General features: G+C 40.4%; 1 protein-coding gene across 2 annotated transcripts in view; it reads left to right on the top strand.

Annotated features, from left to right (window-relative positions):
* Nucleotides 1-17,386, top strand: part of LOC311525082 (phosphatidylinositol 3-kinase regulatory subunit gamma) — a 43,643-nt gene extending 26,257 nt beyond the window's left edge. The window contains exons 6-11 of one of the 2 annotated variants that reach the window (XR_014712675.1): nt 313-455; nt 3,371-3,547; nt 4,514-4,588; nt 5,005-5,175; nt 7,649-8,890; nt 12,751-17,386. Coding sequence is in view for 1 of the 2 variants with exons in the window: in XM_084636874.1 (XP_084493000.1) it covers nt 313-455; nt 3,371-3,547; nt 4,514-4,588; nt 5,005-5,175; nt 7,649-7,850 (768 nt within the window). In the remaining variant the exon portion in view is untranslated. Of the gene's footprint in view, nt 1-312; nt 456-3,370; nt 3,548-4,513; nt 4,589-5,004; nt 5,176-7,648 lie in introns of both variants that reach the window. The other variant, XM_084636874.1, reaches the window with a different exon arrangement.
* Nucleotides 17,387-18,205: the final 819 nt, after the last annotated feature.

Consider the following 18,205-nt stretch of genomic DNA (forward strand, 5'->3'; position numbering starts at 1 on the left):
GACTAGATTATTAAATTAAAGATCTGTGGTGGAATTCTCTTTCAAAGAAGCCTAATTACAAGTACTTTTTAACTTGGTAAACCTTGTGGAGGAAGAAATGGTCGGCTTTCTATGAGACTTTGGCTAAAGTGGGTTGGGTTTTTTCCTCTTCCATAAAACTCAGACTTTGCCACAATTAAAAAAAAAAAAAAAAAAAATTGAAAGTTTCTTTCTGACCATCAGTTTAGGAAGCATAACTGAGTCTTGCGCTTGTAACTTATTTCAGGATGCAAATGACTAAAGATGCTTTTTGGTTTTGGTTTCTTTGTATAGGAAATTCAGATGAAGAGAACTGCAATTGAAGCATTTAATGAAACCATTAAAATATTTGAGGAACAGTGCCACACACAAGAGCGATACAGCAAAGAATACATTGAACGATTCCGCAGAGAGGGGAATGAGAAGGAAATCGAACGGTAGGATCTCAAACCATACTTGTGTGTGCTCCTTACATAGACACACTAGTAAAGCTAACAGAAAATTCTGTTAAGCCTTCTTTTATATGATTAAAGAAGTTAAGTATGTTTACTAAAGATTCATATTCCTATGTTCAAATATCCCAAACAGTTGTGCACTGTAGAGGACAATCCTGTATTTGTTGGGAGGTAGACTGGATGATCTCTGGTCTCTAACTTCTATGCATCTAGATTTTTATAGTGAAGAGCTCTACAGGAAAATCTGAGGTTTAGATATGTATATTCTTAAAGCTCAGACAATACTATCTGGAGAGGGGGAGAAATTAATTTACAGCTAAAACATGAGCTAAAGAAAAGTTAGCTGTCTTCTAGCACTCACATGTAGAGTTAATCTCGGAAATGACTAGCTTGAAAGCACTTGTCATGTAATGTGCTCTTGGATGCCCATTTAGAAACTCCCATTGATCTTGCTAAGAGTTGCATGTGCATCAGAAATCAGGATTTGGCCCCAATCCAGTGCCTTCAAAGGTTCTTCAAACATTTTGAAATTAAGAACAAACCAATATTTGTAAAGCTGAAAACTTCCATAATATTTTACTACCTCTTTGTAAGACAACAATAGTAATCTAAGTCAATGAGGGGTTTTTGGGTAGTGGAGACCTGTGGGGATGGTAGTAGGCACTCTTCAAAGTGTGATTTCTGCCCTGAAAAATGGCCACTTCTGACTCAGCAGACCTTTTTCTTACGTGTTTTCATAGTCTTATCTACTGACTCTGACAAAAAGAAACTCTTTGTTTTAAATCATAGCAATGCACAAGAGAGCTGAATTCTGTTCCTCCACAAGCATCGGCAAAATCGTTTAACGTTTCAGTTACATGGGTGAATCAAAAAGAAAAGGAGGACTTGTGGCACCTTAGAGACTAACCAATTTATTTGAGCATAAGCTTTCGTGAGCTACAGCTCACTTCATCGGATGCATACTTTTCATCGGATGCATACTGTGGAAAAGTATGCATCCGATGAAGTGAGCTGTTGCGCACGAAAGCTTATGCTCAGATAAATTGGTTAGTCTCTAAGGTGCCACAAGTACTCCTTTTCTTTTTGCGAATACAGACTAACACAGCTGTTGTTCTGAAACATGGGTGAATCAGTTTTCATTGGAACATGTCACATAGGGCTTAATTGGGTTGTACAAATGAGGGCATGATTTGTGCTGCAGAATCTCTAACACTGATGTGTGAGAAGGAAATAACCTAGCTTGACTGTCAGATCCCCAGCTGAATTTGCATGAGATGCAGTTGAGAGAGAGAGAGAGAGAGAGAACACATCTCTTCATTTCAAATATGCTCAGTTTACAAGTGGAGACTTGGTAAATCTGGAACCCCACCATCCCAGTATTAGTGTCACTTTTCAGTGAAAGACCACACTGATTTCCCCCTACCTGTCAATGGCTATTAGTCTCCTACTGCAATTTGAATGAGGAGCTGGAGATGATAATGTAAGTCAATGTGAACTGCATCAAAATTTTCTTCTGTTAGAATCTGATCTTAATGTATGTTAAACCCCACTGTTAGCCATATTTTTATAACGTAGATTGAATTTCTATCTGGCCAAAGTCCATACAAAGGTTAATGGTTGAGGCTCAAACCTCTATTGCCTGCTAATAGCAAGGTGCAGTTCTTACTGTCAAACTTTGCCAATACCTAAGCACAACAAAGTAATGTGATCCTTTCTTCTGAATTCTTGATACTTCTAGCAGTTCTTGCATAAAAAACCTATCCTAGTTTAGTTGCCTAAAGTTACTGTGATTTGAGCAACTACCTACTGTAAACCAAAAAGTCCCCTATTCTGTGTTTAAAACTTTTTATAGCGTGCCATAAATGTATGTTGCGTTTAACAAATCACAAAGTAAGATGCTATCCCTTTACTAAATAGTCTGAATGTAGGAAGCTTAACAGCAGAGCAGCTTTGTCTATTTTATATAGTTACACAGTAATAAAATGTCTCCAAACAGTTTTGCAGAGTAGATATTAAACTTCCATTTCTTAGTATGAGCAGTTGCGTTTATGTGCAAGGAATACAGTCTCATTCCAGTGTCATAAATGTTCTTGCTAAGATTTTTGCAAATAAACACAGCTGTAGATTGCTCTATGGTAAAAGGGCAAGTAAGATGGCTAACCTGACATGGCATCTTCTGAATTGCAGTAATATCCTTAGTGTGACTCTACTCTGAAAAGGCACTTTGTAAAGTGGGACATTGTGGGACACCCATGTTTCATCCTGACACCAGAAAATTTGTGTCCAATGTGTTTACAAGTGAAGTAAAGGAATGTGGGGGAGAAGGGAAGGTTGTTCCTAACTTCCAGGCCTGCAAACCAATTTGAGATCTGAAATTGAGTCAAGCAGGGTTCTTTCCAACGTGCTCATCGTCACCAGTACTAAGTGTCTGCTGCAGACCAAATCCTGTTGACAGTGACACCTGTGCTAGGGTTGTATTACAGGTTAGAACCTGAGTAAGTAAATCTGAGTATATAGAGAGAGTCCGATCTAGCTCACTCCCAGAGCTGTGTTGGCTTTGTCAAGAGTTTTTTAAAAAAAAAAAAAGTCTTAAATTTTAAGATCTGTTTCTGAATGTATGATAGGAACAGATCCAAGGAGTAGGTAGGAAGCATCCTTTTAGTCACTTTTCAGGGTAGAACTGCACTCCAAACCAAGTGAAAGCGCTTTACAATAGTAGCCACTACCAAACTGATGGTAACATGAGAGGAATGTGATATAAAGAAATATGGCTCTTTGTCTTCCAGTACTGTGTATAAGAGGTAAGCCATTCAATAACTTTCTTAAGGCTAGAGCAGTCTGGACTGATTGTTGTTGTATGTTTCTCTCCCTCTTAAACATTATAAATTTATTTACAGAATAATGATGAATTACGAGAAATTAAAATCACGCCTGGGAGAGATCCATGATAGTAAAATGCGTCTGGAGCAGGATTTGAAGAAACAAGCTCTGGACAATAGGGAAATTGATAAGAAAATGAATAGCATCAAACCCGATCTTATCCAGCTACGCAAGATCAGAGATCAGTATCTAGTGTAAGTAGGCAAGGCCTGTGCACCTCAAAACAGTGTCTGTGATTAACTTGGTTAAAGACCGTTGCCATCATTATGTATGTTCATTATACTAATGGGAGTCTGGTCTCCTTTTTATAATCAGAGTTGTGTGTGCACTAATAGGAGACTGGATCCCTTGTATGAAATGATTAGCTGGTTAGCCTTTCACTACTTCTGTAATAATAACTTCATGTCTTATTACTTTAACTGTTGGACTTTAAAGCATATCTGGTACACCAGTACATCACTAGTACACATTCTACAGTATAGGTAGCTTTCATGTGAGTTAGAATATCAGGGATGATAAAGGGAGACGCCCTCTGACTGACCAAGCGCCTCTCTCCACTAATGTTAGCAGAACTAGGTTGAGAAGAGCGGAGGTCAAAGTGGTGGCTCCTTAGAATGGCGTACTCCCTCTTACTGACCCAAATCCATAGGATTGGAACTTCACAGGCTGCGGGGGGCATAGCACTCCAAAGCACACTTCCCTCTGAGCCTTGTGGTATCAGAGAGTTAACACCTGCTCTATGTACACACCCCTTCAGAGAGAAGGTGAGAATGTTACATGGACAGAGGCACTAGTGACCATGCATGCTGCTCTGGGAGAGGGAGGCAGCCGCAGCCTCCATCTGAAGACCCAGCATAGCCTGCAATAGTACCTCCTTTCGACATTTGACCTGCAGGATGTGGAGGTCATGCTTCCTCTGCTGCTCCCTCCTCTGCTGCTCCTTCCCCAATAAAAAGATCATTCTAAGGAGAGTATATAAGGGTGTACTGTGTAATGTTGCCTGGGGTCTCTGTGTCTTTCACATGGGCTTTACTGCAGGTGAGTAAGCTCAGTCTCTAGATTCTCTCCTTATGGGATCTATGTCTAAGCTTCTCTTCTATTTGGTCAGTAGCAAACAACTAGGAAACATATTAATGCTTTCTATTTTCTCATCTTGACAGATGGCTCAATCACAAAGGAGTGAGACAGAAGCGAATAAACGACTGGCTGGGAATCAAAAATGAAAATATTGATGAGTAAGTGCTCTTGTACATTTAATCTCTCTGATAAGTGGCAGAGCTCCGGTCTTCCCACTGAGGATCTCAGTAATATGAAATACCAGTTTCTATATAAAGTATTGGAGTTTTATCCTAAGGGAAAGGCTTTTGTTTTGGTTTTTTTGGGTTTTGTTTTGGTTTTTGTCCTGTGAACCAGCATCTGTTTTCAGCTAATGTGTATGTTGCTACCTTTTTGAATAAGGATTCTTGGTTGACATTAAGTGACTATTAGCAGGCTGGTCTTCCAGTTTGAACTGCCTCTTCCAGATGTACTTTTTTATTTGCATTTTATCTTCCTTTAGAATGCTTTCTGCAGAATAAATCCTCCTCTTTATAACTGATTCCTTTTGTGAATGGGTGATGGAGCTAACAAGTTCCATCTCCTCTTTCTCTAGTACTTACTTTGTGAATGAAGAAGATGAAAACCTGCCACATTATGATGAGAAAACTTGGTTTGTTGGGGATCTCAACCGTATCCAAGCAGAAGATTTGCTCCGTGGGAAACCTGATGGAGCTTTTTTAATTCGAGAGAGTAGCAAGAAAGGATGTTACGCTTGTTCTGTGGTGTAAGTCTGTTTTCGTTATGGTTTAACTTACTTGGAAACCTCTAGATTGTCAATCTCAAGTATCTTTGCCATTTGAATTACTTTAGAAAATTCAAGCCACCTTAAAATTCACATGTTCAAATGAGTGCAATATACAGTGGATACATCTAGGTTACAATGGTACAACTTTGTTGCAGAAAGCTGTTAGTTTGGAGGCACAGGTATTGTGGGCCTTATGATCTTCAGTCATGTAATCACTAGGCTATAGTTCTGCAGCATTCCAATAAGAAACTTCATAATAATCTGTGGCCAGATATTCACATCACTCTCTGATAAGGAACATTAGCAAAGTTTGGGTGCTGAAATGTTCCATGTGGCACATGTTGAGATTTGTTCTGATTTGCAGACATGCCAACTGCAGATCCACATCACTGCTATGTTTAAGATCATGATAGCACTTCAGAAAAGCATATTATTTCTGTTGATCAGTATTATGCCACAAAATAGCACTGAAATGGCATAATATAACCTGCTTTTACTTTGGATTATAAAAGTTCCAGCATGGGGATTATCTAATATCTGATCTTTCTGGCAAATAGTTCCCAGGCTTGTGGAATAATCGTGGTGCTTCAGTAAATGCCAAGTTGGGGACTTGATTACTATAACTTTAGATAACAAACTGACTTGGGAACCCATGCTGTGTTTGCTGACTACCAAACATAGCCCAACATTCTCAACTAGCTTCAAGGTACTGGTGAAATGCCAGCCACATCTGTTTCAAGAGAGTGAGAAAATACACACACACGCATGCACACACACCTGACTTTCTTGGAAGCTCCGTGGCCCTTTTTGCCTTTACCGTTTAAATTGGGAAAATTGGCATCTAAACATCAGTTTCTAGAGACAGTAACTTGGCTGTTTGCCTTATTAAGTGAGCAAGTTCTCCTGAGTAAAATCCACCTAAAACCAAACTTCCAGCTAGAAGGTGGAGGGAGCTGGGGGCAAGGAGACAGGAAGACCCTAAAGTCAAGCACCATATGAAACATCATTCCTAGGTCACGTGGCTTTTGGAGAACCATACTTAAGGAGTGATGTGTGTAGAGAAGTCTCTTGGAGATATAGATATGGTACTTCTCTTCTCCCAGGCACAGAGACTGAGCATCTTGAAGACCAGCTCCCCCTGGGGAGGAAAAAAGCAGGGTGGGGGATTCAAAGGAGACTGGGTCACACTAAGTCTGAGGATTTCCTGCTGTGTAACTGTTCTGAGGCACTAGACTCAAATAGAAGTCCCACAGCTAACTCTGCCTTTCTGCCTCCTGACCTCCTCCACCCCCTTTTTCAGGAGTGGGTCTTGAGGTGGTTTCAAACCCAATTTTTACGATTCAGTGTAGTAGGAATCCTGGTCATGTGAAGGTCTTGGAGTGTTTAATCTCTGGTTATGCTGCTCACCCACCTTCCACTCAAAGATGGAAACTCCTGAAAATCCCATTTAGCAAAATGCTGTCATTTCATGAACGTTCATGTTTTTTGCTGGTTTTATAGAAGTAGACATTGCTTAAACAGAAGTGTTTTGTGGATTCAGAGGGTTACTAAGTGCTACAAGTGAGATGAGTGAGGTTGCTCTCAAACTGAGGCTTTCATTAAATCCAATTATATTCTTCTTTCCCTACTTTTTATTGTTCAAGCTGCTTTATTTCCTTTTTTATTCTCTCCTCCATAAATAGTTATTTAAGAGGCTAAGTATGGATATATTATAAGAAGCAATATCCTAGAAATCATAACAAAGGATCAAATAGTTACAGCTTCTAGTAACATAGTCAGACCTCAGTATCTAACACTTCTATGTTTGTTTATTTCTGATACCACTGATGAGAAACAGAACTTTTCTTTTAAATCTCCCAGAAGAGGTTTCTGAAGCTAGACACGCTAAATAACCCTGGAATTGCAGGAGTCCTCTAGAGAAGGAAGGGTTTCCCATCTCCACGGTTTGGTAACTGTTGAAATAAAAGGTCTGAAATAGAATTGCCTGATTGTTTTTCGGCAATCTGAAATCAGTGGGATCTGCAGAAGCTTAGCCGTTTTGAGAATCAGTCCACTTACCTCTGACAAAAATCCATGGAGAGAAACTAGACAAAGCTAGTCTAAAGTAGAATTGGACTGGAGCTAAGTTAGCGGTTAGCAAAGTCTGGGCTGTAACGCCATTTCTTAGTGGTCCTCGGAATGAAAGAGTTTGAGAAGTAAGCAGTGGGGGTTGGAGTACTGAGATAAGAGCTGTCCCATGTGAAAACCTCTGTGTTATGTAGATCACTTTGTAAGAATGTCTAACCGCTCTTCCTAGAAGCATATCTTCTCACAGAATCTCTATTATAACATCCCCTTCACTTCTTTCTAGAGTTTTGTCATTATTTTATTGACACAAAATCAGCCTTGCTATAGTAGTTGCCTGTTGACATTGAGACTGTCATGTTAAACTGTCCTGTTTCTTTCCTTACAGAGCTGATGGCGAAGTTAAACACTGTGTGATCTACAGCACTCCAAGGGGCTATGGGTTTGCAGAACCATATAACCTGTACAGCACACTTAAGGAATTAGTCCTTCATTACCAGCAGACATCCCTCATTCAACACAACGATTCCCTAAATGTCAGGCTCGCCTATCCTGTCTACGCACAGATGCCCTCCTCCCTTTGCAGATAAATTCTGGGGAGGGGGAAAGTGTTGGCTATCTTGGATTCTTTTCTACAGTTTTTATTAGAACTCTGAGGGCATTCTTTCTCCTTAGACTGCTTGTTTTGCACAAGAAGTGATTCTGTGAATGTGAATCAAAGAGGCCTAGCAGCAACAAGACGACAACTTGGGTGTAGGTGTCCTGGTGCTACCTAAAGCTCAGCTATGCTTTTACACTGATACTTGTGTTTCCTTCCGGGGGGAATAAACTCAACATAAACACATCCAAAAAACTGGAAGCAAAACATTTTATGGAGATGATTTTTTGCCAGGCACCTTCAGCAGAACTTTTAATTGGGATTTTTTTTCTTGTTCTTGTGGAGACAATTTTGAAGCCTCTATTGAGGCATCAGTAATGTCTTTCAGTCTTAAACTCCAAGAAACTAGGGGGGGAACTCTACCACAGCAATGCTCTCTGTTAATTTTAGCAGCTTCACTGCGATTCAGCCGAACTTCCAAATGAGGGCTTATCTTGAGGAGGCGTGGAATTTGGTGAGAGAAGACCAAAGGAATTATGGGAAAGTTTCAGGTTGTTATTTAAAAGGAAAAAAATCCTTATAAAGAAAAGTTGCTTTATTTTTTACCAACAGTAACAAAGTTTTGGTTTCAACGGCACTACAGGTCTTCGCTTAAAGGAAATGTTTATAACCAAATTGAACCCACCAAAACTTTGTTCGTTGCTGGATTGAGCACTTATGGGGGAAGGTTGCGTTAGCATCCGCACATACTTTCTACACCAAAACTTGAAACAAATAAAAGGAAAAGCTAAAACTTTTTGTGTGGTTTTGAAAACTCTGATCTGTCTGAATTGATGTAATTGTTCCTCCTTCCTCTCCCCTCCTCCGTTTTTTCTTTGTTTTTTTGTTGTTGTTTTGGGACACTTCTTTCCAAGTCTTTTAGATACTATTCTTTGGAATGTAAACCAGAATGAAGCTGGCCACTCATGTTTTGTGAGTTCTGTTGCTGATTGATGAACTATTCTTTTGAAACCCTTGTAACATTTTTGTAATGTAAGTATAAAGAAAAGGTGCAATTCAGTGCTTCTGGATGGCTTATTATACCAAATAATTACATGAAGACCGGTCCTCAGATTTTTTCTATTATAAATAGTATGCTAATTCGTACCAATGCCCTTTGACTTGTTCACCGTGAACCAGATTCTGATTTCCGTTACTCCACTGAAGTCAGGTACTCAAGATTTTATGTTAGTAGAATCCAGTTCCACTACGTATAGCCGTGTTTAGAGTTGGGCAATAATAAATTAACCTGCATTTATTTGTAAACACAGCAGCCAGTTAAGTAGTAGCCAAAGCAGGAAGTGGATCGTCTGCTACAAGACAGGCATAGACTATTCTAAAAACTACAGGTTCTCTTGTGCTATCTGCTGAAGTATCTGATACTGTCAGATGCTAGGTAGGCAAATCCTGGGTGCAACTTGGTACAGCAGTCTTGTATTCCTAAAATGCTTAAGCCAAGGAATAATTGCATTTGAGAGATGTAGGTTATCCCCATTATGTTTTGACTCAGTATTTTGATTTGCTCCTCCTGAGTCTCTACAATGGAAAACTAAATTAGGCAAGAGTAATTTTGTTTGGCAACAAAGCACAAGTGGCAAAGTAATTATTCAGTGTGTGGTCTTAGAATTTAATTTTTGCTGTTTTTAGTGGTAGCATTTTGTTTTATACTCGCTGTATGTAAATTGCCCAGGCAAGGAAACAGTCTAGTGGTTAAGACACAGGCCTGCAAGTTGGGAGCCCTTGGGTCTGTTCCTGACCCTGTCACTGACTTCTTGTTTGAATTTGAACCATCTGTAATCCCTGAGGAATAGTGGCAAGGTTGTTGAGGCTTAATTAATGTTTACACTGAGAAATCATCAAACAAAAGCACTATAAAATATTGTTAAGCAGAGCATTATTTATTCATGAGTAGGGACATGACAGATCTTGAACACTGATAAATAGTGGAAAGGACAATTTAGATTGCTTGGCATGTCCAAGCAACACTTTATTTTGCACTAATGTGCCACTGGTTAACCAGCTAGAATGTGATCTTCAAATGAAGAATTGTCAAGGTTTAGAAAGCCCCACAAACTGAAGCTCGTGTGAAAGGAAAATGAGACTAACGCAAGGCTCCATGCCAAATGACCTAGTTTCCCCTGGTTGGCTACTACGTTGCTGGGAAAATGTCTGCCCCATTCAGTAAAAACCTAGATTCACTGCTCCCGTTGTAGGTCAGAAATGGACTTTTTTTAAATGAAAGTAACTTGCCACATCCCTTGAGTTATGGCTAATCTGCTGACTGCAAAGCATCATTCATTTTGGGGGGAGGGATAGCTCAGTGGTTTGAGCATTGGCCTGCTAAACCCAGGGTTGTGAGTTCAATCCTTGAGGGGGCCATTTAGGGATCTGGGGCAAAAATTGGGGATTGGTCCTGCTTTGAGCAGGGGGTTGGACTAGATGACCTCCTGAGGTCCCTTCCAACCCTGATATTCTATGATTCTATGATTCTCATCCTTTATCTCTTGCCCTTCCAGCATTCTCCTCACCATTGGATTCAATCTAGATTACACATATATTCGGTAGATTTTTCAAAGGCACAGATAGCAGTTATTTACTGTCTATGCCTTTGAAAATCTACTGCATTACATCATGGGTCTTCTCTTACTTCCACTGGAAACTCTAGTAGAGTCAATGTTATTCCTCATTCTGTGCTCCCACTGGTGAGAATCTGTGAAGTGTCTTGCTATCTGAACTGTGACATAGTTTCATATTAACCAAGCAAAGGTCAATTATCAGACTAAATCCCGGCTCCGTTTCTCAGTGGCAGTGGTGCAGGAAGTAGAACTACTTCTGAAGCTTCCTTGTAGTTGAATCTCAATGAGCTTGTGATGTTGTAGGCCAGATTCCACTTTTGGTTATGCCTGTATAAATTCAGAGTAATTCCATTGGCTTCTGTGAAGTGACTTTGGCTTTACAGTGGGGTATGAATGAACTCAGAATCTGCCGCCCCCCCTTCCCCACCCTTTCAAATTTCTTCACCCATCACAGGTGCTGCATTGTTATGAGCAATACATCCAGAAAGCTAAAAGCCATCTAGAAGCATTTTAATTCTTTTCCCCCCTAAATTTCAGATTAGGACTGTGTTCAAATTAAAACCTAAAAGTTCCTCACTTTCTCCATCCCTATCTCTCTGACTCCTGGTTTGCCCATGTGCCTTTTTGCACTTGATTTAGGCACACAAGTTACAGCTTGTTAGTGTTTTACCCATTTTATGGTAACACATGCCATTGCACACCTCCTTTTTGCCTCAGTTTTTGCACTCATGTGGCAAGTGAAATATGGGTATAAAACCAAGTGAAATATATAGCAGGTATAATTCACTAGGGGGCCTCCTCCTGCTCCCAGTCACTCCAGTTGGCCTGATCCTGCTCACTCACTGGTATAAAACCAGTGTAACCCTGTTACTCCCCACAGAGCCATTCCTCTCAAGATTGAAAGAGAAATTGGGCTCAATAGATGCAGGATTGGGCCCTAGTATCTGCTGTTAGCAAGCTTAAAAGAAATGTATAAGAGAGAAGGTAAGGGCAAAAGAAGGAGTAAAATCCAATGATTTTAAAAAAAACAAACAAGCCAATATGTTCATGTGTGAAGAGAGTGCAGAAAAGTTCTGGTTTCAAGGGTCAAAAGATGGGGAACTTATGCTCAGTTTATTGGAGCAGCCATTTCTTACCTGACTGCAGCTAGAATAGTACTGATCTCACTGACCCATGTTGTATTAAATATATATATAGATTTTAAATAACTTTTTTTTTTGCACAGTGTTAAATAGGGGAAACGATATTGAGACTTTCTAATATGCACAGTTTCTTCTATCTGTTTGAAGTATATTTGCAGGGAACAGGGGTGATTCAGTATTTTGCTTTTTCACAAATGGGGAAACCAGATCTACTTCCACAGTTGCCATTGTGCCCATTGTATGCAGCACATCAGCCAAGAACACCATGTTGCTGAGCTTCTAACTCTCCTCCCATTAGTTCCTTTGCCAGTCACATGTCTTACTGTGAACAAATGGGGGGTGATAGGACGAGTTGGTACGATGCAGTTTGAGGATGCTGCAAAGTTTTCCCAAAGAGCACAGATGCAGCCTAAAAACAAGGGTGTCTCATTGAGTATTTGAACCAGCGTGTAAGAGAATATGAACATATATGGTGGTGCATTTTCCAGTTAAAGAGGAGAGAAATTGTCTAAACTATTTCTGTGTCTGGAAGTGATGGCGCAATGCCTGCCATGTACCGCATGTCCCCTAGGTCTGTACTGGGTTCTGAGGCAGTGCAAGTCTTCTCTCTGCGCCAAGATCAAACATGGTTTCTCCATGTGCGCGCACACTTCCAAAGGTGACAGAAGGAGAAAAGGAATTCTCAAACTAATGAGCCTGATTCTCTTCTCACTTACACCGTTGTAAGCAAGAGATTCCATTGAAGAAAAGCTGTGCATGTGAAAGGAGAATCAAGCCCATCTGCTTTACATGATACCCAAATTTCAGGCTGCACTCATGTCACAGAAGGACAGAAATCAAAGCAAATCTTGGCCTCTTTAAAGCCAAGCAGCTATAATGGATACTGTGGAAATAAATGTTGAAGCTTTCAGTGCAGTTGTAAGGGCTGGGGGGAATATTGGTTGCCCTAACATTGCTCTGTGTGCAACTTGGATGGCAACATGTCCAGTAACTTAATGCTATGGCTGTTTAAAACAGCAGAATTACTAAAGGAGTGTCACAGTTTTAAATTTTGGAAAAGCCCCTTATATTTGGTACTTGAACAGTCTCTTTTCTGTTGTTTGAATGTTTTTGTTTTTTTTCTTTATACTAACAGGGAAGGAAAATCTGAAATGTTGGTGAATCTTGTAAATGTGCTGCATCTTGCAGACATAAAACAGGTACTTTTTTGTGGGTGGAGGGGAGGGTAAGAGACAGGTTCAAAATGCAATTTTAACAGCACTATGGTGAAGTGAGGTTTTGTTTTCATCCATATTCTAGAGTCCTACGTTCCTTTGTTTTCTCCCTACCTTAATGTCAGCTTTGTGTACAGCAAAGTCAAAATATATTCCTGAAAGAACAAAGACTCATGCCAATTTCTGCTTCAAATGGCAAATTTAAGTCAGATGCACAAAGGCTTTAGTAAGTGAGAGAATGAGTTGAAAATCCAGGCTCAGCTTCTTGAAGAACTTATGATTATAGTTTTGAGCAAGGAACAGACAATGCCTTTGAACAGGACTCCTGTCTTTATTCACAAAAGATTAGACGCCAAAATGATTCTAGTCTCAATTTTTGCATAGAAAGCCTTGGAATAATTGGGTATACGTTTGTAAGTAAGTGTGCGTGTGTGTGTTAAAAGCAGTTGGGATAGTGATGAAAGTCTTAAAGGACTTACTCAACTATTTTTACAAAGATCTCCTGTTTTGTATTTGAAGGAACCTTGCATTGCTGTCCCACTAGTTTCCTTTTGGCACAATCTGCCAGCAAGAGGAGAGAACAAAGCCACACCATCTTACCCAAATAATACCAGGACGTGTTGGTAAAGCAATACTGCTAATTATTCTGTATAGCAGGAGTATGTTTTGACAGTGCTATAGAAAAGTTTGTCCAAACTTTTGCAAAGCTTACGTTCTATGGCCAGAAATATTTTCTGTGGGAGGGGAGGGAAGAATTTTGAAAGCCCTTTAGAGGCCGTACCATTTGTTCCACAAGACTAAGATTCAGGATTATCAGTGTGTTTTTGTGAGTTGTTCTAGAAGATGATGGTGCTTAAAACACTGGTCTTTGGGGCTGGCTCCATACGTTTAATGCAACTCTCCTATTCTTCACTTTTGGCAGTAGACCCACCCCCATTCTGTGGCTAATGCAAATGTAACATTGGTTTAGAATTTGACTTAAAATACTTGGCATGCAGGCTTCTGCAGCAAATTAAGTACAGGCGTCTGTTCTATTTGGTCAACAGAAATAACGGTTCTCTCTGATCAATCAGTATGAGACAACATTTTCAGTTAGGCGTTTATTTTAAATTTCCTCCGATTTTTTACCATCAGATGTTGCTTTTGGAATATTGGCTTTAATAAGTGAGAGTGTTTTTTTTGTTTTGTTTTGTTTTCTGTAAATTCACCACCACTCCATTAAATGTGCTTGCTGGGTGGTGTAGTGGTCACAGAATGGGCTTGACTTCACAATTGTGTTAAAAATGACATAGCAATGGCCAGGGACCAAATTAACCCCCTGGTATAAATCTATTAACTTCAGTGGGGTTACTTACCACCCCATTTATGCCAGCAGTGAAATTAGCCCTGGGAATCATCATTGAAGTACAATGTGTGTAGATTGTTTTGTTGGATGATTGTTTGTGTTTGGTTTTGTTTTTTTCTGGTTTGGGTTGGTTTGTTTGGTTTTTGTGAGTTACTCATACATCAAATAAGAATACAGTTGACTAAACCTGTTAATTTTGTATGTTTGGCAGTTTACAGCACCATGGGATTGTAACAGTCTGCATCATATCTGTGTGTGTGTGTATGTACTGTATGTATATAGCTCTATGTAAAATATATTCACATACACATTTATATGCATTAGCCATAAGTGGCACTGGCCCTTAAAACTAAAACAAAATTCACTATTTGCACGTTTTTACACACATTTAGACAAAGTTGGGTTTGTTTTCTTCAAATGAAAGGGGTTTATCAGGAACATCTTGACAATGTGCTTTTGAGAGTCTACACTATGGTTTTGTTTTGGTTTTTTTGTTTGTTTTTTTTTTAAATTGGATTGTTTAGAGGTTTTTTTAATTATTTACTCTGGGACAAGAGCATTAAAATGTGTTCAAAGCAAAGGTTACTTTTAAAATTACCTCTTGTTTTCCTTCAAGATGCAGTAATGTTTGCATGTTTTCAATCAATCTAACCAAACTCCTGTCTAGAACTAATGTGCAAAGGAGGGTAACAGTATGTCTCACGTTGTGAATGCACTGGTTAGATGAAGGCGTGTCTCGGTGTAAACCATGAGTGTAGGTTTGGTTTTTGTAGTCAGGACTGAAATGATAGCACATGCTCCTTTTGTATAACCTTTGTGTTAATGTTGTTGCATTGTTTTAAAATGTTTTTTTTTCTTCCAAGAGATACTGCCTCTGTTTAGAACCTGCTTCTCATGGAGCTGGTGGAGGGCGGGGGGTGGTTGTTATTTTCCTCCATATGAATTCCAGCATGTAACTTTTTTGGTACTCTTGTTGTTATTTGTGTAAAACCTGTTCTGTCGTTTATGCTGTAGTTTAAAAAAAAAAAAAGGAATTTGTGTAGTTTAACTTTTAAAAAGAAACAAACTGCTTCATATGGAAACCAATTGTATGTTAGTGTTTTTGGACAAGTCATACTGTAGTTTCTAGATCAGTAATGCAACATTGTACTTGTCACCAGATGTGTTACGATTTTGCTGTATTTTTTTAATAGATGGTTGGGCTTTTAAATCCCAGACACTAAACATCCTGGGCCTACCTGCTCTAGATTTAAACAAAAAAAAAATGCAATAAAAAAGTTGCAATAAAGCACATTTACATGTAATGTTTTAGAAGGATGTACTGACAGCTGTTTCTAATAAATTCAGAAATGCAGCCTAGCTGGCATGTTGTGGTGTTAGCTGTGTTTGTTTCTCCTGGTTGAGGCAGTGAAAATGGATTTTGTTTAAGGCTCAGTTCAAGACTAGAGTTTGTTTGTTGTGTTTTTGGTTGTTGCCAAAATTGCACTATGTCTCCAAAATCCTAAGCAATTTAAACTCCAGTTAACAAATACACACTTCAGCACTGCTTCATTTGGGTGCCTGAAACAAGACCTCTCGCCTGACTTGGCAAGAGATCCAGCAACAGGGCATTCACTGAAAATGGTGTAAAAGCAATGGTTCTAGCTAGGCTATACGGTCCCACAACAACTCTACATTCCTTGTACAATTTCACATGGATCCTGAGACTATGGTACTGAACAATTTCCTTGCATTTACAATCTCTTCAGAGATAACCAATTTAGATCAGTTTTCAGAGTAGCAGCCGTGTTAGTCTGTATCCGCAAAAAGAACAGGAGGACTTGTGGCACCTTAGAGACTAACCAATTTATTTGAGCTGTAGCTTACGAAAGTTTATGCTAAAATACATTTGTTAGTCTCTAAGGTGCCACAAGTCCTCCTTTTTCTTTTTAATTTAGATCAGAGATTACAACGTAGCAATAGCACTAGTGTAAATGAAATCACTCTCTTGGCATGTTTGTTCTTTAATTCTCCCTTTCTTCAGTTCAGTTATGGTCCCTTTCCATAGGTCATGGAGACGTCAGACATGTTCATGGGTGCCTGATCATTTCCGAAACATCAGTCTAGTGATTCAGCTCTGATTTGGGGCTCTAGAAATAGCAGGGAGAGGCTTGAGCATCTTTAACCCGATACCCAAGCTTCCCACTGAAGAAGCAGTAGTTTGTGGGCCTTATTCTCCAGTCACACCACTTCCATTCACTTTAATATATAGTGTAAGTGTTGAAATATAACTGGGTTCTCTGGTTTACTCAGTAACCCGCCAGATCCTGCTGCCACTGAGATCAATGAGAGCAGAATTGGGTCTTTGCATTTCTCACACCTAACACACCCTCTTTGCCTGGAATTGGCAAAGTGAAATCTCTGGGAGCCTGGGCTTACGTTCCTTAGTGATTACATCCGAACCCATCACTGCCACTGCACAGGTGTGTACACTAATAATTACATGGTGAGCTTCAAGACAGAGGCTCACGCTTTGCTGCGTGTGTTCACTTTTGGCAATGCTGCCATTCCACATCCACCTTGTGGTAAATGGGCCACGGTCTTATGCAGATGGCTTTTATAACCCCCATTTTCTTGTTCATAGATGAGAAAAATAACTGGCAACTTGCTAATGGGGGAAGGGGAATTTGAGTCTGCATCAAACACTAAGGGAGAGAGACCAGGCTGGTGAGGTAATTATCTTATTGCATCAGCTAAGTGACCATTAAAATCACCTAGGGAGGTGGGAAGAACGAACATGAGTGATCTTGGTTTGATTTGATTTTTCTCTCTCTCTCAATAGTAATACGTGGGATTTACCAAAGCTAGGGGAAACATTATGCTGGATGCCACTGGCCTAAATCCAGAGTGATTCCATTGATTTCAGTGGTATTACCTGTGTGTAACCAATCAGAATCGAGCCCTGTAGTGCTGACAGGGAGAGAGTTTAAATCGAATACAGCTGTTGACAAGTATGCCTGGTATTTCTCTTCACAGTTCTCTCTCAAGATCTGCTTTTGGCTTGTTGGTATCATGCTGCCGTATTGTTACAAGGTACAGTTGCATCCAGTCGTTCAATAGCTTGTATTGGCTGTGTTTGACCTCCGTCCCGTGGAGGCAGATCCATGTACTACATTGCCATGACTCCGTAATACTTGTCTGTCTTGCCGAATTAAAAACCGATATTTTCCTGAGGCCAGGCTGTGTGGTTGGTTTGTGGGGGGTTTTTTTGTGTTTTTTTTTTTTTTTTACTAAACGCCACCCTAAAACGCACTCCATGCTTTCTAAAAAATAATGGAGGCTTGTAGGAGGTTCAGCTGCTGTTCACACTGGTCAAGGAGTGACCAGTGCACATCGCTTAATAGCGTTCTGCATGCTACAGTGGTGTGAAGTGGTCAGGGCTCCATTGTACGCACATGGCCTGAGACAGTCCCTGCCCCCATCCACCTAGCCAAAGACAGACCAAACAGGAGAGAGAGGGATTGCTATAATCCCCATTTTATAGAGAGAGGCCTGAGGCACTGAGAGCCCAGGGCCCAGCTCCTTAAAGGTACTTAGACATATGACTTTAGGCACCACTGACCGTTTCAAAGCTGCCATTCAGGTGCCCCTTACACGCACAGGAGTGGCTGGTCAACACTGGCAAAGCTGCCTAGTGCTACCGAGGCGCCCGGAGCCCTCACTCAAGCCAAAGCCAGGTAGGCCTTCCCCTGTTTAGTGTATGAACCCCCTTTCCAAGACCTCTCTCTTCAGTGGGGCCCAAACCCGTAGGTTTGCTCAGAGCATACCTGCCAGCCCCTACATGGAGGGCCAGAGCATAGTCCCCAATAGGCGTGGGGGTAGAAAGGCAACACCAAAGACAGGTGGGGACACGGAACCAGAGGGTGAGGGATGGAGTGGGGACAGGAGACACGCCAAGACCTAGCAGCTAACTCCATCTATCTAAGCCCAGGGGCGTTCCCACCTGAGGAGCATGAGCTGAGGCCCTTCAGGCAGGTGGACCAGACCAGCTG

The sequence above is a fragment of the Lepidochelys olivacea genome (genome assembly GCF_965140295.1).
Source record: "Lepidochelys olivacea isolate rLepOli2 genome assembly, chromosome: 8".
Lineage (NCBI taxonomy): Eukaryota > Metazoa > Chordata > Testudines > Cheloniidae > Lepidochelys > Lepidochelys olivacea.